The sequence below is a fragment of the Bufo gargarizans genome, chromosome 3 (assembly GCF_014858855.1).
Source record: "Bufo gargarizans isolate SCDJY-AF-19 chromosome 3, ASM1485885v1, whole genome shotgun sequence".
NCBI lineage: Eukaryota > Metazoa > Chordata > Amphibia > Anura > Bufonidae > Bufo > Bufo gargarizans.
Genome location: NC_058082.1, coordinates 365868005 through 365890124, shown reverse-complemented (window position 1 = coordinate 365890124; position 22120 = coordinate 365868005). Strand labels below are relative to the sequence as shown.

The following is a 22120-nucleotide window of genomic DNA, read 5'->3' as shown; positions in this document are numbered from 1 at the left end:
CTCTGCTGGATCCCTATACTGGAAACCAGCAGCGACGTGTGACAGCAGCTTGAGGTTGTTGTGGTGGCAAGCACATGGATTTCTGCAAGCCCCATTTAGGTGAACACAGCTGATTTTCAAATTGTCTGCAAGGAAATCTGCCAGGTGTGAACGCACCCTTAGGAAACCAAACACTACCAGTAGGAATAGGAGGTGATTTGGGGGACATAGAAGCTACTGCCTCCATCTTTAGCGCCACCCACCCTGTATACACAAGTCGGTTCCTTCTCCCCTGCGGCTTGTGCCTTTATAAGCGCGCCCCTCTCCCAACAGACATTGTGCTCCTGTTCTGTTACTCTTGGTAACACTGGCGGGCGGATATGACGTACCAGGAAGTAGGCGCTTGCGCTCAGGGGTGAGGCTCGGTAATGTGCTGGGCTTTCGGTGCTGTGTGTGACGTACCATTGCACTAGTGAGACGGCTGCTGGGATCATTTAGCTGTATGGGCACTTATGCGAAAATATTCCTATACTCCGAGGCTGGAAGCAAAGCCTTCCGAGGTATGGGACTGGAGCGCCCTCTAGTGGTGATCTATACTATAGGCAAGGACGTCTCTATTCAATCTCGCTGATTGCCGTCTGGGGCTCAGGAGGATACCACAGGCTTTAGATTGTTTGTTACCTATGGCAATATTCCTATACTCCGAGGCTGGAAGCAAAGCCTTCCCAAGTATGGGACTGGAGCGCCCTCTAGTGGTGATCTATAGGCAAGGACGTCTCTATCGGATCTCGCTGATTGCCGCCTGGGGCTCAGGAGGATACCACAGGCTTTAGATAGTTATTAGATTCAGGAATATGGTCTGTCTGGTTCCTGCAGCCTGTGTATTACATTGTATTCCTTTGTGGCTGTGATTCTGTCACAGGGTATTGTTAACCCATTATTCTATATCCGCAGGATATGGGATAAGTGTCTGATCGGCAGGACCCTTGCTGGATGGAGGACGTCCATGCTGCTGCTCCATTAAGCCCTATGTGGTGATGCCGGAGATAGCCAAGCGTTTGTGCTTAGATATCACTGGCAGTCCCATGGAGAGGAATTCAGTGATGGAGATGCATGTGTGTCTGCCGCCCCAGCGGTTTGACCTTGCTCATGAGACACCAGCAGTGGTGAAACTACAACTCTCAGCATGCTCCATTCATTTCTAGAGAGTTCTGAAGACAGCCAAGCAAATGTACATCTTGGGAGTTGTAGTTTTACCACAGCTGGAGTGCCGGAGGTTAGCCATCACGCTGCCTATCCTGTGGATAGTAAATAAGTTGCCCTAATGGGACAACCCCTTTAAATCCCAGAAAGCACCCTTAGGTCAATTTCACACATGCTGTGTGTGACAGTATTTCCCAGACTGAACACTGCTCCTGTAAACTCACATTATAATAACCTACCTTACTAACCATACTGAACTGTACTGACTGCATTACGCAAGTACAATTCTGTACAGCCGCGGTCAGACAGGAACCCACAGGTTTATAAATCCTTATTATTAGTCTGGGAAATATTGCTCTTTTAGGCCACTTTCACACTTGCGGCAGAGTGATCCGGCAAGCAGTTCCGTCAAACGCATGCCAACTGATGGCATTAGTAAGACTGATCAGGATCCTGATCAGTCTTAAAAATGCCTGATCAGTCAAAAAAAGCGCATTGAAATGCTAAGTCCGTCTTTCCGGTGTCATCCGGCAAAATGGCTCCAGCATTTATTTCTTTTTGCCTTTTTTTCGATCTGCGCATTTCGGATTCGGCACGGTTACATTCCTATGGGATAAAAATGCCGGATCCGGCATTCAGGCAAGTCTTTTTTCGCCGGAGATAAAACCGTAGCATGCTGCGGTTTTCTCTTTTGCCTGATCAGTCAAAATGACTGAACTGAAGACATCCTTATGCATCCTGAACGGATTACTCTCCATTCAGAATGCATGGGGATATGCCTGATCAGGTCTTTTCCGGCATTGAGCCCTTTTGACGGAACTCTGTGCCGGAAAAGAAAAACTCTAGGGTGAAAGTACCCTAAGGTTTCTCTGAAATTGCCCTTGTATGCGTGTTCTGCTCTCATTTCTTAACTTTTTACCACAATAGTTCACTTGGGGTAGTGTTTAATGCATAAGTTCCAACCTATACTCTGCACAGTACGTAGAGACACATGCAAGCTCTTAGCCTAACCAGTGTGTCCATGGTGTCGTTCTTCTAGGTCTTGTCATGGCATGGTACTGGAGAGACTGTAAAATGTGGTGGAAGCATGACCTTTTTTTGCAGGAGGTTGTACGCTTCTCTCTTTGGTGCCGGGGCCTTACCCTTTTATTGCAGGTGAGAAGATTTAGTAGGAAACTTGTGTTCATAACAAATAATTGACATGTATTTAATTTTCTATTTTTCTTTTATAAGGTTGCGTTCAATCTCTTGATACCAGATCACAATGCTGATGCCTTTTCTCCACCTAGACTTGGACCAAGTGGTCTTGGTGACCATGCAGTTGAGCTGTTTTTTGGTGGTTTAGGACGATGGGATGCAGAACATTTCCTCTTCATTGCGGAGCATGGATATGTCTATGAGCACAATATGGCGTTCTTCCCCCTACTTCCACTTATGATTGGAGGTCTTGCACGAGGACCACTTCTGCCATTGGCCGGACTGTTGAGATTGCGAAGCAGATTGCTGATTTCCTCTGCCCTTCTAAACTGTGTTTGCTCCACCCTGGCGGCGGTGTCTTTATACAGACTTGGATGTGTGACTCTGCAATCACGTCGTTCAGCATTCCTTGCTGCACTTCTTTTTTGTATGAGTCCAGTGTCCATTTTCATGACTACTGCCTACTCTGAGAGTCTCTATGCACTGGCTACCTTCGCTGGGTTGTGGCAGCTACAGAAGCATAGAACGCTATGTGGCTCTGTGTTTTTCTTGGCTGCCTCTGCTGCACGTTCCAATGGACTGGTTAACGCTGGCTTCTTGCTGCACTCGGCAGTGAAGGCAGTTGTGCAGAGGAAAGGTAACTGCGGGCAGTTGATGAAGACAGCATATGGGATTCTTTTGATTATTCTGCCTTTTGCTCTCTTCCAAAGTTTTTGTTATGCCAGATCTTGCCTCGACTATGGAAATGATCCAATACCTCAAGAACTTGTACAACTAGCGATGGAAAAGGGCTACCGTGTCCACAAGGAACAGATTCCTGCATGGTGCTCATTTACGTTTCCACTAGCATATTCACATATTCAAAGTGAATACTGGGATGTTGGACTACTTCGATACTTCAAGTTACAGCAGCTGCCCAACTTTCTGCTGGCTTTACCCGTTCTAGTTCTGAGCATATCTGCAATATTGGAATACACATCTTGTAATCTAGAGCTATGCGGAACACTGGGTTTGTGTAAAGTGCAGAGCAAACACGCAAATGGATTCTACGGACCTCAAGTGTTTGTGTATGTGGCACATCTCGCAGCACTAACAGGGTTTGGATTCCTGTGTATGCATGTGCAGGTAAATCGTTTTGCCCGGAAAGCGCCTGCTAAATAGTCTCTGCGTGCAGTTGCTCACACAGTGCCCATTAGTAGCACTGGCACCCATAGCCTTTTCAAGTTATTATTTCTTTAGTACAAAGTGGGCAACCCCTTTAAGAAAATATTTTGGTGGACCTTAGAGTTATTTTTAAACTATACAGAATTGTCTAGAGATTGTATTGCTCAAGCTGTTCTATACAGGTCCTTCTCAAAAAATTAGCATATTGTGATAAAGTTCATTATTTTCTGTAATGTACTGATAAACATTAGACTTTTATATATTTTAGATTCATTACACACCAACTGAAGTAGTTCAAGCCTTTTATTGTTTTAATATTGATGATTTTGGCATACAGCTCATGAAAACCCAAATTTCCTATCTCAAAAAATTAGCATATTTCATCCGACCAATAAAATAAAAGTGTTTTTAATACAAAAAAAGTCAACCTTCAAATAATTATGTTCAGTTATGCACTCAATACTTGGTCGGGAATCCTTTTGCAGAAATGACTGCTTCTATGCGGCGTGGCATGGAGGCAATCAGCCTGTGGCACTGCTGAGGTGTTATGGAGGCCCAGGATGCTTCGATAGCGGCCTTAAGCTCATCCAGAGTGTTGGGTCTTGCGTCTCTCAACTTTCTCTTCCCAATATCCCACAGATTCTCTATGGGGTTCAGGTCAGGAGAGTTGGCAGGCCAATTGAGCACAGTAATACCATGGTCAGTAAACCATTGACCAGTGGTTTTGGCACTGTGAGCAGGTGCCAGGTCGTGCTGAAAAATGAAATCTTTATCTCCATAAAGCTTTTCAGCAGATGGAAGCATGAAGTGCTCCAAAATCTCCTGATAGTTAGCTGCATTGACCCTGCCCTTGATAAAACACAGTGGACCAACACCAGCAACTGACATGGCACCCCAGACCATCACTGACTGTGGGTACTTGACACTGGACTTCAGGCATTTTGGCATTTCCCTCTCCCCAGTCTTCCTCCAGACTCTGGCACCTTGATTTCCGAATGACATGCAACAGTCCAGTGCTGCTTCTCTGTAGCCCAGGTCAGGCGCTTCTGCCGCTGTTTCTGGTTCAAAAGTGGCTTGACCTGGGGAATGCAGCACCTGTAGCCCATTTCCTGCACGCGCCTGTACACGGTGGCTCTGGATGTTTCTACTCCAGACTCAGTCCACTGCTTCCGCAGGTCCCCCAAGGTCTGGAATCGGTCCTTCTCCACAATCTTCCTCAGGGTCCGGTCACCTCTTCTCGTTGTGCAGCGTTTTCTGCCACACTTTTTCCTTCCCACAGACTTCCCAATGAGGTGCCTTGATACAGCACTCTGGGAACAGCCTATTCGTTCAGAAATTTCTTTCTGTGTCTTACCCTCTTGCTTGAGGGTGTCAATGATGGCCTTCTGGACAGCAGTCAGGTCGGCAGTCTTACCCATGATTGCGGTTTTAAGTAATGAACCAGGCTGGGAGTTTTTAAAAGCCTCAGGAATCTTTTGCAGGTGTTTAGAGTTAATTAGTTGATTCAGATGATTAGGTTAATAGCTTGTTTAGAGAACCTTTTCATGATATGCTAATTTTTTGAGATAGGAATTTGGGGTTTTCATGAGCTGTATGCCAAAATCATCAATATTAAAACAATAAAAGGCTTGAACTACTTCAGTTGGTGTGTAATGAATCAAAAATATATGAAAGTCTAATGTTTATCAGTACATTACAGAAAATAATGAACTTTATCACAATATGCTAATTTTTTGAGAAGGACCTGTATGTGAGGTTTTTAAGATATGATGAAGCCTCTTCGCTGTCAAGCCATAGCTTTGATACGCACATACTCCTGATAAGTATCCTCAGGTCTAAGCAGTGTATACTAGTTTTCAAACATTTAGTATATTAATAATATCCTTTAATTATATCACATATTACATGATTTTAGAGACTTTGATGGTGCAACAATGATATATATTGTCCTCTTGATATTTGTTCTCTTTGTAGGTGCTGACAAGGCTCCTATTTTCTTCTTGCCCTGTGCTCTTCTGGTTCTGTTCACATGTGCTGCTCAAGAATGAGCCATGGATTTGGGGTCTCAAGAAAGGTAAAACGACCTCCAACGCTGCCCTCCAATTACTTTTCGCCTGGCCTTCACTTCAACAAGGGACGAAGATCATTCTTGGTTATTTCTTAGGATACTGGGTGATTGGCACAGCATTACATGTGAACTTTCTGCCCTGGACATAATGGGCAAAATTTGGGAGGTGGTGTTTTGAACACTAAATTATGTGGATGAACTCCATAAAATTAGACTGTAAATAAAAGGTGTATATTTATTTGTTATTAAATATATTGTGATTTTAATTTTTTAATTTTTTTATTTTTAAATCTTTTTTTAAGAGGCTTGAACTATGCTGGGCTACAACCCTTGTACTAGAACAAAACTTTTTATGGGAAATCCAATAAATATTAATCAGACTAGAAAAGACTAGATTCCTAGATAGTAATTCCTGTTAGTGCAGCATACCACAGGTATTTGATTGGAAAGTTCTTCCACATATGCTCTGGTCTCCTGTAAACTACATATGCAAAAAGCAATGCAACTAAACTGAGTAACTCTCCCTAAATTGTACCCTAGGGTTCCCTAGTATATAATCTGGTGTAGCCTTGCAGAGCTACCAACCACATATTGTGCCCCTGTTAGGCCTGATGCACATTTCATCAGTACTGTGCCAATTTATCAGAGGACTTGTAATAGGTAACAAACAGTGTTGAGCAAACTTCTGTTCTTATTTCAGCGTACAATGTTCGGGATGTCCGAGAATTCCGTTGTGGATTCCGCCACCATGGACCATAACTTATGCGGTAGGGGAATCCATAACGGAATTCTTAGATGACCCGAACTTTGTACGCCAAACCTGAAAACAGACGTTCGCTCATCCTTAGTAACAAGTATACAATGAGGAGTATAATATCCTATTCACTCCTCACGCTAGATTGCACCCAAGGCTTTCCTAGTTTATATTCTGGTGTAGACTAGGGGAGCTACAGCCCTGAAGAGGGCAACCCTCTGACTGGAACCCAAGTATTGTACTGGACCCTACATAGATTTCATTGCTATTGTGCAAACTCATCAGGACACTTGTGATAGGTAGAAAATGTACAATGAGGAGTTGTATAGCCTGCTCACTCCCCACTTAATAGGATAGGCGTATTTACAATTTGCTATACTTGGGGTAGAAAATCATGGAATAGAACTAAGTAATGTAGGTATTTCTTGCACATGTTGGTGTGTGCTGATAGCGTGTGCACTTACATGGTGTAACCCCCCCACACACACACATTCTATTGGTAGAAGTGTATGGGGCACAGCCACCCATTAGTTCATGAATGAAGGAACTTTACTTCAGCATATTAATGAACAAAGGGCTATAGCGATAAGAAAAAGCCTCCCATTTACAGGCATCTTCTTTCTCAAATTGGTTATTTATAACATAGAGGTGACAAAACAATAGACGTTACAAGTACAACCAAGTACATAGCCGCCTCCTTTCCTGCCCTCCCTGGATACTAAGTAAAGGTGGCCAGTACTGTGTATGTATATACAATAATATATCCCCAGATCCCAACAATATACTGTCTACTGGAGCTACACTTCTAACCAACTGACATCCATCAGATACTCATGCATAAATATCATATATATAATCTACACGTCCATAAACTCACACATGTAAGTGGATTACACCTACAGGCTAAAAATATCTATATGCACACATATAAAGTCTACTGGAATATTATACTGATATACATACACAGAAAGCACACATGACTGTGTAAATAAAGCCTAAAGGGGCAAGCGATCCAGGCCTTGATCCAAGGACATGAATGTAGATGGATGAGGAACCACATTACTCGCAGGATTGTGAAGAAAAAATTGTGTATTTTGTTCACCAGTGTGCACAGGGACGTTTCAGCTCCCACATGGTTTGAAAAACACACCTATCCTGCGAGTTATGTGGTCCCTTTTCTGTCTATTCAGGTCATCAGTGTAAAAATCTTGGAAAACCCCTTGAGGTTTGTATATTGCGGTTTCCCGTGGTCTTTAGTGTGCTGGTGTAGCTCCTCCAATGATGAGCTAATGGGCGGACCTTCCCAATCCATTTACACTCACAGGTAGGGTGGTTGTGTCAGCACAATAGGGGACATTTACTAAGCATGTTGCGCCAGAATTATGGCATAAAATGCACCAAAAAGAATGGGGTTTGGATTTGCACATCAACTGTTTTCTCTAGAATTTTCACCATAAAGAATGCATCACACCAGAAATGAGTTATAAATGTCATAGTGGAAGGGCTCTTAAATTTGCGCATATTGGGGGTTATTTATCAAATTTGTGTAAAGTAGAACTGGCTTAGTTGCCCATAGCAACCAGATTCCACCTTTCATTTTTCACAGCTCCTTTGGAAAGTGAAATTATCTCTCTCACTGGTTGCTATGGGCAACTAAGTCACTTTTCGTTTGCACCAGTTTTGATAAATCCCCCAATATGCGATTGTAGATGCCAGCAGTCCACACACCGCATGTGGGAGAGAGGACTCAGATTATTTATACTAGGGGTGGGCGATATAAACAAACAATATTATCACCATTAATTCGGGCAACCATATAGATTTTAGCTATTTCATGATAGATGACCACGGAGCGGTAGTGATTGAAGAAGCTTTTTACTCACTCTCCGTGGCCTCCTGAGTCCTGACTCTGCACCGTGCTGCAGGGCCTTGCGTTCATACATTATCAGCACGCTGGATGACGCTGTGTGTGACGTCTGGTCCCTCCCAGTGCATGCTGGGAAGAAGACGCGGTCCGTCTCCTGCGGCCTCCATCAGCCAGCCGCGCACCCTGCATGAAAGGTAAGTATTTTAGCAGGGGCAGGGACATGATGGTTGCAACTGGCAATGGCATGATGCTGTCTGGGGGACATGATGATGGTGGCCATCGCATGGGGCTGATGGCGCTGTCTGGGGGGACATGGATGATGGCAATGGCATGGGGCTGATGGCGCGGGCTGGGGGACATGGATGATATGGCCTGGGGCTGATGGCACTGGCTGTGGGACATGATGGTGGCAAATTGGCAATGGCATGGGGGTGATGGCGCTGGCTGGGGGACATGGATGATATGGCATAAGGCTGATTGCGCTGGCTCTGGGACATGATGGTGGCAATGGCATGGCGCTGGCTGGGTAACATGGAATGATGGCATGGGGCTGATAAATAAAAATATTGTTTTTATAAAGCAATTAGCAATACGTTAGTTTAAGAAGGATTTTCTTATTACTTGATTAATACTCAATTGCTAAAATAATCATTTCCTGCAGCCCTAGATGTCATCAAGCTGTGCCTGTTTTGGTCAACTCGCAAGCATGGAGGAGCTTACACGTGGGGTGGAGGAGAAGGAGGTGCTCATAAAGAAGACCGGTGCGACGTCTGTCATATGGACCTGGTTTAGGTTTAAGGAGTCAGATGTTGAGCAGAAAAATATCTGCAAACTATGCCGGGCGAGAATAATAGCGAAGACAAAACAAATTAGTATTCCCTATCACCTCAAAGCGAAGCACGTTTTGGAATATGAAGATAGCCAAAAACTGCGCCCTCCACAAACGCCCAGTCAGTCAAGTGGAAACCAAAAAGGTGGCCCTGCCCCTACACACCAGATTAATATTTTAAAAGCATTTTCTAAAGACATTCCGTATGACAAAAGAAATTGGTGGTGGATTGATATTACAAATGCCATTATCCTGTACCTGTGTAAGGACATGGTGCAGTTTCTTACAGTGGAGAAAGACGGCTTTCAGAACACGATTAAGACACTCGATCCACTTTGCGGCTAGGTACCTCGCAAACACTTTAGCCAAACTGAAATGCCCAAATTGTATGACAAAGTTTGCAGGCAAGTAAGAAAGAACTCCAGAGCATAAAACACTATGCAACTACTACAGACTTCTGGTCGAGTCGCACAATGGAGCCTTACATTAGTCTCACAGTCCACTTTATCAATGACGAGTGGAAGTTGTGTAGCAAATCCCTACAGACAGCTTATTTCCCTGAGGATCATACGGGTGAACTGATATATTTCAGGGATTAAAGGAAGCGCTGGAGTCATGGGGACTTAAAGAAGAGTTACAAGTCTGCATAGCCACCGACATTGGCACAAATATCTTGAAAGCAGTGGAAATGAACGGCTGGACAAGACTGCAGTGCTTCAGCCACAGGCTCCACCTCACCATCGGTAGGTAAATGTTTCTTTTAGTCCTAGACTAGTTCAACATTATGCGGGGGTATTGTGCTAATATTATCTTCCAATTTTGTCCTTAGAGAGAAGTGTGAAAGACACCCATGTTGAACATGCAATTGGCAAATCCAAGAAAATAGTAAGTGCCTTTTCTTACACTTAAAAAAAAAAAAAAAAAAAAAAAAAAAAAAAAGGAAGAGAGAAATGCCCAGGTTGAGCTAAACCTGCCTCATCACTGAAACACCAACAAGATGGGGGTCTCGACAACAGATGATTCAGTGGCTGCTTGAACAAGAGAAGGCCATATCACAGGTCCTAAAAGCAGACAGGAAAACCAGGCACCTGGTACCAACTTGGCAGGGCATTGATGTGTTAGAATCTATGAAAAAGACCCTCAATCACCGGTTGGAGTTCAGAGATGATCTGTCTCAAAAAGAGTATGTGAGCGTGTCGTATGTCAAACCTGTGCCCCACCTTCTAAACACCACAGTTCTTCCTCTAGCTGATGATTACATTGACACAGACCTGACGAAGGACATGAAGAGAGACATCCTCAAGTATTTAAATGAGAAGTACTCAGACCCTGCAACTAATGACCTCCTGGATATGGTCTCCTTTGTCGACTCATAATATATAGCAGATGACCGAAGAGAGTTCATCTTGACAAAAGCAGCAGCAGAAATTCAGGCACTGCTAGAGATGTAAATCACAGAAAAAATGCACCAAACGGATATGCCACTGACTATACTGGCTAGTCATAAATGCAGATATTAAAAGCTGAGACTTTTGCCAATATATTCCTGTCAGGAAAATATCGGAGCCCATCATGCACCACATCATGGTCACTCAGCATGGCAAGGGGTCCTACCACTAAGCTACCCATAGTGTGAACACGGTCTGAAGGTGATGTAATCCAGCTCACAGCCAAGCTTCCACACAACCGCCTAGCAGGACAACTAGTGCAATGTGAATAAAGCAAGACTGTAAGCCACACCCACATCAGACCATGTGATGGAGGTCTCCAGGTGCAAAGGAATGTTCAAATGCCAGGTAAAGGCACATTCAATACATATAAAACAAAATCACAGAAATATAGTGGCAAATATGGGGGAACTGCTAAAACCCCTAACACTATAGCGTGTTTTTCACTGGGGGAGCAGTCCCCACCACATGTGGACCGCAGCAAACGACTATCCCCAGCAAAAAAATGCTTTTATGCATTTATGACTAGCCAGTATAGTCAGTGGCATATCCGTTTGGTGCATTTTTTCTGTGATTTATATGATTATATTTTCATCCACACAATGCTCCGTTTTGTGTAGGATGCCTTTGTGGTGCATGTGGACCGCGCCGGCATCCTCCATTGTACGCATTTTTTTGCTGGGGATAGTCGTTTGCTGCGGTCCACATGCAGTGGGGCTGCTCCCCCAATGAAAAACACGCTACAGTGTTAGGGGTTGAGCAGCGCGGGATTTCATGGGCAGAGAGAGCCAGCGGGAGGAGGAGAGCGCTCGCTGGCCCTGTCTATCAATTGGAGGAGGGGGCGTGTTTATAGTCCGAGGATGCGGTGGCTACCAGCAAGTAACCGCCCAACTTGCTAGTAGTGAAGTAATTAGCATATTATAAAAGATTTTTAAAGAAATTACAGCACAGAGAGAGAGGTAAGAGTGTGTTAAAGGGGTTATTAATTATTGATATTTATGCAAATCTCAATAATTAATATTCATAAATAGGCGTAATCGTCTTGTGATGACTCCGCCTATTTATGCCTTAATGAATAACAAATTGCCACTGATTGCCCTACACTAATCACTAAACTAGCTGCACGCGCCTTACTGACTACCACTAGTAATCACACATTACACAATAGGGATAAATGACACGGTATTTATTAATAATACATTCTTCTTCGTCCTACAGCAGCACAGAAGGGATATTTCCCGTCCCAGTCACTCTATCATAGGACCGCCCACCTAGAAAAATCTAACAATCAAACAATTAACAATTAACACAATTGACAATACCCTAGGTACTCTATATAACACGCCAAGGCACTGCATCCATTGTGTTTTTTCTAGTCCTTACTCTAGCAGGTGATTGTCTCACCTTGCTGCCCACCTGGAAAGGACTCGAGCCTTGCGTTGTTCAGGCTCCGTCGGTCTGGCTAGTGGTTTCCTAGCCCAGACCTGTTATAGTGTATTGTGGCTGTTGCCTACCAGTGCGTTTGCCTGGTAATACCTGTAGCAGGTCGCCGGTCTGTGTCCAGTGCGTTTGCCTGGCTGACCTGATTCCCGGTGTACAGACGTTTGCAGCCGGGTAAGTATTAGGCTGTCTGCCGGCGATGCCTGGCTCTGGTCTGATGGTGTTACCCTGGGTAAGTTCAGGAAGGGTTAATTACCTTTCTCTATGCGCTGCGGTCTCTGTTTGTTTAGACACGCGCACTCAGTTCCACAAGAAGATCGATTTGGTTAAAACCTTGGACGGGTGATGCTTCCTCTAAATCCAACTTTTGCGCTCTCCCATTTGAACCGGGAAAGTTAATAGGATCCCAGTTGGATAAGATCCTGGAAGAAAATAAAAAAGAGAAGGCTTTAGCCTTTCCGCAAACTTTCAGGCCCAAATCTACCAGATTTCGTACGCAGAGAGGAAGATTTTCTTTTCAGGGTCGTAATAGACAGGAGCAAGGGAAGAAGTTTCGCTCCCGCTACCAGGACAAGGGAAAGAAGAAACCCTCTGAAACCCCTGCCTCCAATTCAAAATTCTGACATCAAGCCTGCCCTCACTGTAGGCGCAAGGTTAAGAAACTTTTATATGAAATGGGAGAGTGTCACTTCAGACAGCTGGGTTCGGAATATCATCAAAGACGGTTATTCACTCGAATTCGTTCATCTTCCAAGGGAAAGGTTCCTGTTAAACAACACGGAGGATCCAAGAATCATGCCCCTTCTTCGGGAGTTCCTACAGATGAATGTTCTGGAGAGAGTTCCAGAAGAGGAGGTGTATTCGGGGGTCTATTCAAGAGTGTTTCCCGTTCCAAAACCAGACGGCAGGTGGCGCCTCATCATAGATTTAAGGTTTCTAAACAACCATTTAAAGAAGATAAAATTCAAGATGGACAACATAAGATCTGTCCTGAGCATCTTGCAACCTGGGGAGGTGATGGCATCTATAGATCTAAAAGATGCATACCTTCATATACCTATCCACAAAGAATCGAGGAGATTTCTCAGGGTGGCGGTCAAGACTCTAGGTCGGATTTGGCACTATCAATTCAGGGCTCTTCCCTTCGGGCTATCTCCGGCACCTCGTATCTTTACGAAGGTAGTGGTCGTCCTTATTGCAGCTCTGAGGGTTCAAGGTCTAAGGATAGTGCCATATCTGGACGACTGGTTGCTTATTGCAGCTTCCGAGGAGGTTCTGAGATCGGATCTTCACACTGCTATGAATCTACTTCAGCAAGTTGGGTTCATTGTCAACCAAAAGAAGTCGCAGCTGGTCCCCACTACGAGAATCCAGTTCCTGGGTCTTTTGTTAGACTCAGAAGTAATGAAGGTATTTCTTCCTCCTCTCAAAGTGGCTCAGATCATTCGCAGAATTCAGTCGCTGATCTCTACAACGAAGATATCCATCCGTTCGGCGATGAGTACCCTCGGGTTGTTGACAGCGGCTATAGAGGCGGTGCCATGGGCGAAGGCTCATATGAGAGACCTGCAAAGAGAAATTCTTCACTGTTGGGACAAGAATCCCAAATCACTGACTACTATGATGAAGATATCATATGCAACACGCAGGGGGCTGCTTTGGTGGACAAGAGAAGAAAATCTGGAAAAAGGAAAAGATTTCCGAGTCATTCAAAGAGTAGTGATAACCACAGATGCTTCCCGCAAGGGTTGGGGTGCGCACATGGGAGATCGGTGGATTCAAGGGGAATGGCCTTCAACCACAATGAGGCGATCCTCAAACTTCAGGGAATTGAAAGCCATTCAACTAGCCCTGCAGCATTTCGAACCTCATCTCTACCACAGATCAGTTCTCCTGCAGACGGACAACGCAACGGCGGCATATTATGTGAACAAACAAGGGGGAACGCGTTGTCTCTCTCTTCAGTCCATTTGCGACAAAATAATGTCTTGGGCAGAGCCAGTCCTACACAGCCTAGTGGCAGTTCACATCAAGGGCTCCGAGAATATCAGAGCAGATCGACTCAGTCGACAGAAGGTGTGCCCAGGAGAATGGGAATTGAACCCGAAATATTTCGCCCAGATAGTGGAGAAATGGGGTCGTCCAGAATGGGATCTGTTTTCAACGAGGAAGAACAAGAAAACCCTGAAGTTTTGTTCTCTCAGGAGAACGGACAGACCCGACTGTCTGGATGCCTTCTCTCTGAATTGGAGCCACAAGTTTGTCTACCTGTTTCCTCCCATACCAATGTTACCTCAGATCATACCGAAACTCCTCTCAGAAGCACCGGAAGCAATTCTAATAGCTCCATATTGGCCCCGCAGGGCTTGGTTTTCTGCCGTATCTCAACTTTCGAAAAACGATCACTGGACTTTGCCTCTGTACCCGGATCTTCTTCTACAGGAAGACCTTTACCATCCTCAACTGAACAAGTTGCATTTAACCGTGTGGCACCTGAAAGGGAAAGATTAAAAGAGAAGGGCCTTTCAGATGAGGTCATTTCTACTTTACTGTCCTCCAGAAAGCAGTCCACTATTGCAGTTTACAACAGATTATGGAGAAAGTTTTCTTCCTGGTTGCAGGAAAAAGAGTTACTAGTCTCCACCAACTCCATTTTGCAATTCCTGCAAGAAGGGCACGAAAAAGGCCTAAAGCCTAATACATTAAGAGTCCACATGACAGCCATTAATGCTTGGACAGATGGACAATATGCAGGTGACGCTTTAATAGCTAGATATTTCAGAGCATTGAAAAAGTTGAGGCCTTCTGTGAGACCGCCTATGCCCATCTGGGATTTATCACTGGTTCTAAATAGACTTACAGGTCCTCCCTTTGAACCTATTGCCGAAGTGGATCTTAGCTGGTTATCCTGCAAGATCCTTTTTCTCATTGCCATCACTTGCGCAAAGAGACTAGGGGAATTGCAGGCTTTGTCCTCCAGAGAGCCATATTTGAAAATTTTGCCAAATGGTGTCAGACTAAGAACCATGCCTTCATTTAGACCAAAAGTTGCGTCTTCAACTAACATCAATAGAGAATCTGTTCTTCCTGTATTCTACCCTGACCCTAAGTCAGATGAGGAAATAAGACTCCATACTCTGGACATTCGTAGAGCATTAATTTGCTATCTTGAAAGGCTGAGAGATTTCCGAAAGGAAGAAAATTTGTTCATTTTATTTTCTGGTCCGAGGAAGGGTATGAAAGCTTCAAAAGACACTCTGGGTCGTTGGATTAAAACAACCATCTCGGAGTCCTACATCTTAGATGGTAAAGAACCGCCTCGGCCGTTAAGAGCCCACTCCACGAGGGCAACCTCTACATCTTGGGCTGAAAGACAGCAAGTTGATCTCCTAGACATCTGCAATGCAGCTTCCTGGACTTCATCCTCTACGTTTGTGCATCACTACAGGCTCAGCAATGGACCCGAGAACTCAGCCTTCAGCACAGCAGTTTTGTCAGCAGTAAAACAGAGCTTTCCCCCCCTTTAATTTCTATGTTATATCCCTTCTGTGCTGCTGTAGGACGAAGAAGAAAGTTGGAATTTTACTTACGTAATTATACTTTCTTCGAGTCCGAAGGCAGCACACTAACCCTCCCAATAAATTTTACTTGCATGAGCTGGTCTACGTTATTACACAATGGATGCAGTGCCTTGGCGTGTTATATAGAGTACCTAGGGTATTGTCAATTGTGTTAATTGTTAATTGTTTGATTGTTAGATTTTTCTAGGTGGGCGGTCCTATGATAGAGTGACTGGGACGGGAAATATCCCTTCTGTGCTGCCTTCGGACTCGAAGAAAGTATAATTACGTAAGTAAAATTCCAACTTTAGTAATACAATGTCAACAATATACTAACTCTATTGTGGCGATACTTTACAACCAAAAAGGTATTAGGTTTATAACTATATATATCTATAACAAGGGGATAGATATATATTGTTATAACCGCACACTACAATATAAATACACACACTAATACAATATACTAACACGGTTCTGACTACACTACACAGTACATTCCCAAATTCCACCCACAATCTAACTACACAATACACACATACAGGTATAACAGCCCTCCCGCATGGATCTATACTATCCCTATGGGGTAATAGGGGTGAGGTACCTGGGGGATGACACGACAGGGCTGCCACAAAATAAGGGTTGTACACAGCAAGGGTAACAGGGGTACTATACCAGGGTAGCGGGGAATAGGAGGGATCCTGGGGGAGACACAGGGGGATTGGGTACAGGACAGGGGAAGGTAAGGGTAGCCAAAGGTTATGGGGGGGGGGGGGGGGAACAGGGGCTAAAGGGGAACACAGAGGGTTAGGGGTTAACCAGGGGAATGCAGGGGATCGTTTAGTGGTATCAGGGGGGTATATCCGGGGGGTATATCAGCAGGGGGGTATATAGGTAGCAGCAGGGGGGTATATAGATCAGGGGGGTATATAGGTAGCAGCAGGGGGGTATATAGATATCAGCAGGGGGGTATATAGGTAGCAGCAGGGGGGTATATAGATAGCAGCAGGGGGGTATATAGATAGCAGCAGGGGGGTATATTTCAGGGGGTTAATGATACTTAATGCTTGTTGTCCAGGGGGGGCTCGTCAGTCCAGGGGATGATATCGCTTGATGGTGTACTTACCTGACTGCTGAGCGGGGCGCCGCCGGTCTATTTAAACTTGGCGGCGCCCGCCCGCAGTCTTCCTATTCGCGCCGTGCGCATGCGCACCGCCGGCCTCAATACGTGGGCCTGGCGCGGTGATATGACGTCACCGCGCCGGCCCGAGGATCTCGGAGCGCGCTTCCAGGGGGGGGATCCTTTGATCCTCCCGCCTGTGAAGCGGACGCTTACCTCCGGCGCTGTAATTACAGCGCCGGAGGTCAGCCACTCGCAGGGGCATGGGAACTCTTTGTTCCCATGTCTCTGTTAGGAGCATCATCTCCGGCGTGGCCGGAGATGGTGACAAAGGGCAGAGGATCTATTGATCCTCTGTCCTTTGTAGAGGCCGACGCTGGACATGATTGTCCAACTGTCGGTCTCCTCCCAGCAAGCGGCATGATTCCGGCCATATATGCCTATAGATGCGTGGGGCACATCCATAGGCATATAGGAACGGACATTACACATGGGGGCATGTTCCTATAAAGGGGGCACATTCCTATAAAGGGGGCACATTCCTATAAAGGGGGCACATCCCTATAAAGGGGGCACATCCCTATAAAGGGGGCACATCTCTATAAAGGGGGCACATCTCTATAAAGGGGGCACATCTCTTCCATTAATACATATACACAGAGATGCATGTTGCCAAGGGGCCTACATACATCTCTGTGCATATCCACAGATCCCACCTGGAGGAGCCCATATACAAGGGCTAATATATATGTATATATGTCACGGCATATATACATATATATTTAAATATGACCCTTCCTTCAACAATCCCCCTGTTGTCGGGAATACGACAATAAACATTTTGGGGGAAGGGTAGGGCTGCCTTTGCCTCTTCAATCTACCCTTGGTGACATTTCCGGGAGGACTAAAGTAATCTGACTCTTAGGTACCTAGACATCACCCATCGTGCTCCATCCTGCCTCTCATTAAAACATCTCCATCCCCCGAGTACCCCATGTTCTTCTCCTTGGATAACTTTCTTGGTATCCTATGATCTTCAGGTGTCAGCCACTCCCAACGTAGTCTATTCCTGACTAAAATGGCTTCACCCTTGCAGTCTTTAGATCACTCCATTCAGCGACCGTATTCTCTCTCTTTGCCAGTGTTGTTCTTCTGGCGTCCGTTACCCCCACTGTTAGTGCCGGTAATTAATGTAGCACCTCCTTATGGGGTACGGACAGCCGTAGGCTGACCTTTTAATGACTTTCATTTTAATTGAAGACTCAGTTGTTGGAGAGGTTCTCTCCGGGACAGATACATAGGTTTTTACAAGGCAGGTCAGATTTTCTGGTGAGAGGTGATGTCATAGTACCTAAATTTTACCCCGCACTACCATCATTCAGTCCAACCCTTACAAAAAGTCACCATTGTCGATATTGAAGCGGCAAATACCTTAGTGATGAGGGGCCTGACCCTAGGGAATCTACTCTACCCCACTCACACAAACATGTCATATCCCTCCCAATACGGTCCAATTCAATTCAGTGTGTACCCATAGAGACTCATGCCACCTGGCCTTACTCTCTATATCTCCCAAGACACTGGTAGTTAACAGACCCTTGTGTCCTTGGGGAAATGACTATAGGATGCACGTGTGCGTCCAGCCATATTGTAGTATGGCTGTCGCCCATTTGCACCTAGAGTGTCCATGGGTACACAGGAACTCACATGCAAATAACCAATGTAAATCTATACACAATATATGAGGTCACAGGGTGGTCTATGATTATACCCCGAATCCTCCTACGAAAATCTACTACAATACGTGTATGCATACACAAAATGTTATGAGGTCACAGGATGGCTTTTGGATTTTCATCCCGACCTTCATAGGAAACCGTATGTCCATGCGATCTCTGGCTTCACGACTTTGTTGGAGCTAAGTCCTGAGCCTTCTGCGATTAACTTCGTGAAGTTCTGTCTGGTTCTGGTTTAGCTGGTCCGCAAGTCTCTTGACCCTCCTGTAGATTAGACACAGTCCCGTGTACATGACTATTACCAGAACCAGAAGAACTATCACCGGATGAATCAATAGGTTGAAGAAGGATGTTGCCTTTGGACTGTAGCCGAACAGACTTTCCCACCAGGAGATCTTGGAGTCTTTGTCCAACGCGGTTGTGATTGCCGTAATTTTATTCTTGTCGTGCGTCAGTTGGATGGTGGCCTGTTTCTCTGTTTCTCGAAGATTCTTAAGTATTTAGTCTTCTTGGCTGAAGTCCAGCAGGAGATGTTTGAGTTCTACCCCAAAGCCAAGAGGAATTTTCTGGAGTCTCACGGGTACGTCGGGGCGGATGTCGAGTCTTTTCTCCGGGGTGATTGGTGTTCTTCCTTGTATCTCTGCGACATCTAAACCTAGGACGGGGCTAAGGGTGCAATACGCTTCAGGGAGGAGTACTCCTCTCTCCGTGCAGTTAGTTCCATAGATTGTATAAGACATGTTTTGCCTTTGGTACCAGCACCAATACCCCTGTCCCAAGTATTTAAGGGAAGAGGGTATTGGGCTGGCCTTCATCTCACAGGACCCCTCGGTGCTCCAACATTGGTGTCTTAACACCCGATCCTGACTACCTTGACAGAGGATAGCATCCCCTTTCTTCCAACATCCCTCTGTGTCTAACAGATAAGGATGGCCTTTCTCATAGGTTAGAACGCCCGCGGGGAGCTGTGGATGAAGCACCGTCTGGTTATTTATGACAACCCCTAAGTTAATTGCACTGTAACCTTGTCTAAGATGGCCAGATACAGGAGCCAATGACGAAGCAGTGCAAGTGAGATTCCTACAGCCGTGCCACTGTACTACCCACCAGTTGGTGTGATTGGCTGCAAAAGGAGATATAAGAGGACTTACACGTTGGCGGAGGTTAAATGGAAAGTGGCCGCCGTACAACGATGATACAATATGTTTAAGGTTGCCTGAGAGTTCACTCTGGACTTGCGTACACGCCAGAGCGAGCTGAGCTCTATCCTGTTCTTCCAAGAGACCCACAACTAACCTTCTAAACTTCTCTCGTAAAGCAGAAGATAGAGAGGTAGTGGCATCTATGTGCGAATGCTGCAAACCCTCTAAGACGTGGTTTACATCAAGCTGGGTCTCGAATCCTTCTCCGGCGTGTCGCGCAACATCCCCAAGTTTACCTCTCAGGACTTCCATGTCCATAGTGTTCAGGGCGCCGACTCCCAATGCACCTCCGCCTAGTCCCATGGCTATCAGATCTCTTCTTCCCCTTTGATTCCTGTGTACGAGATCATCCTTTCTTACCTCTTGCCCCGCCTCTATCCAACCTCTTATCATGTCAATTTGGTTCCTCACAAACTCCCCACATCTGTGATCCCATTGGTCGACTCGGAAGTCATCTACGGAAATTCTCCAAGTAAATAGGACGAATTTTGTCCCCGTGATGATCTTCCATGGGGATGACAGTTGAGGAGCTATAGGATCTGCCAATTGATGGATAGGGGCGTTGCAAGAGTCTAAATGCATTTTTACAGGTTGGAGACCTGTTGCTTCATAGGGGATCCTCACCACGGTTACACAAACTTGCCCTCTACCTTTGAACGGATACCATTGGTCACTTTCTCCAACCTGTAGCACTAGTTTTCCTACGAGTTTGGATTTAGACAGATAGACCCATTGTGTAAAGGTCCAGCACCCTTCATCTACTGCCTCGCAAAAAGGCCATCTAAACGAACCATCTATATTGATGTCAAAGTTAATATCCCTGCTACTGGGGTCTTTCCAATCGGAAGACACATACCTACCCCGGTATTCCTCATTCGTAGGGGTACCGTCCATCCATACATCCACTGTAGGGGTATCCACTCCATTGCACACCAAATCCCATCTCCAGGGATTAGTGTCCAAGGTTACCATCTGGGTATCTTGTTCCCAGTGGGCATAGGTGATGAAATAATATCCAGTCACCTCCTGAACACAATTGTCTCTCATGATGGTGATCATAAAAGACCGTATGGATGGAGATCCCTTTAACTGAGCATACCTGAGATCCTTGGCATCTGTCCGTACTTTTAAAATGGTGGCTCGGTAAAAGCCTTCCAGTTTTACCGGACCACTCTGGTCATTCCATAGGACCTGGCCAGAGTTACTGCAGTTTAACTTTAGCATCATTATACTGGTTCGTATGTAATCTGTGGACACATGTCCCTGAACATAACTGGATTCCCTAGTGATAATCATCTGGGAATCTCTTAACATACAATAAGCTTTTAGGGTGCCCTTTACCGGAATGGGTCTGTCAAAATATGTCCTTACCCTCAGCCCATCTTGGCTATCCCTCCTTATGAAGGTAGCTTTAAGGATATACCAGCCACTATATTCTGCACCCGTGACATCCTCGGGACTCAGAACCCCCTCCTTGGTACACAACACTGTGGTAGTGTTGGTTTCCACTTGTTTGTAAGGATGCAAGTGAGGGTCCCTAGACACCCATCTTGAGGATCTCATAGGAGTAGGGTCAGAGTCCCGAAAATGTCTGAATTCTTTGAGGCAGAGGGCATGTAAATCATGTTGTATGGCAGACACATTCTCCACAGGGGTATAATGTTGAATTACACCTTGGGCAAAACTCTCCCTCTGGAAAGCATACAGATACCACTGTCCTGGTATAAAGGAAAAGTTCTCGTATGGTTTCAAGATTTTGCCCTCCAAACATTCCACCATTAAAAGGCCGGGTTTATTAACTCCCAGGCCCTCCCCCGAAGAGGTTGAGCCCGCCATCATCATGCTTACCACCAGTGCCACAAGTTGGGGATATGCCATGTTCAGAGGATCTCTATATCTTTTCAGGCTAGTCGTAGCCTTGGTGAGTCTCCCTCCTGTGATCTGTTAATTCAATGTGTGTGTAATTAGTTTCATGGATCCACCCTCGACCCACCAATACACACCCCCCCCCCCCTGGTCACCCAACTCTGTGAGGGTTCATGTTATTGAGTTGGGGAGGCTCGGGTGGCCTTGGCCTGGTCGATATGGATCCACAAAACTCCCTGCCGCCTACGTGACTTTTTCTTGGTCGTCATCGGCCTTTGCACCTTTAGCATGGTGTCACCCATTACTTCAAGGACCTGATAGGGTCCTTCCCAGTTTGCATCCCAGGGGCCGGCCCGACGGAAGATTTTCACCATCACCAGCTCTCCTACAGAGGGCATTGGTGTTTCCCCCTGTAGATACGGTCTGTGTAGCCGTATTGCTGCATGAGGCAATAACTCCTTCAGGTTTAGTTGTACCTGTTGGAGAAACAGGTCTCTGGCGATGGCGTTCTTCACTGGTTCTGACACCAGGGGTTCATTGGGCAGGCATAAGGGCATTTTGCGTCCGGTCATTAGTTCGAACGGGGTGATACCGGTACTGGTTGCCTCGGTAGCTCGGATTCCCATTAGCACGGCTGGCAGAGAGGTTACCCATGTGGAACCTTTCTCCAGTAGTGCTTTAGAAAGT

At 45.5% G+C, this 22120-nt stretch overlaps 1 protein-coding gene across 2 annotated transcripts; it reads left to right on the top strand.

Annotated features, from left to right (window-relative positions):
* The first annotated feature begins 307 nt into the window (after positions 1-307).
* On the top strand, positions 308-5855 carry PIGV (phosphatidylinositol glycan anchor biosynthesis class V). Of its 2 annotated transcripts, none has more exons than XM_044286327.1 (4): positions 308-539; positions 2222-2337; positions 2416-3504; positions 5518-5855. In XM_044286327.1, the coding sequence occupies exons 1-4, from the start codon at positions 482-484 to the stop codon at positions 5758-5760; spliced, it is 1506 nt and encodes a 501-aa protein (XP_044142262.1). In that variant the 5' UTR covers positions 308-481; the 3' UTR covers positions 5761-5855. The 2 variants fall into 2 exon arrangements, with proteins under 2 accessions (XP_044142262.1, XP_044142263.1); XM_044286328.1 differs by having other exon boundaries at positions 369-394.
* The last annotated feature ends 16265 nt before the right edge of the window (positions 5856-22120 follow it).

Bases quoted from the DNA above. Each gene is read 5' to 3' on its own strand.
- PIGV (XM_044286327.1), top strand. From the start codon at position 482: ATGGGCACTTATGCGAAAATATTCCTATACTCCGAGGCTGGAAGCAAA. The intron at 2,338-2,415 runs GTGAGAAGATTT...TTCTTTTATAAG, and splicing joins GCCTTACCCTTTTATTGCAG to GTTGCGTTCAATCTCTTGAT. The intron at 3,505-5,517 runs GTAAATCGTTTT...TTCTCTTTGTAG, and splicing joins TCCTGTGTATGCATGTGCAG to GTGCTGACAAGGCTCCTATT.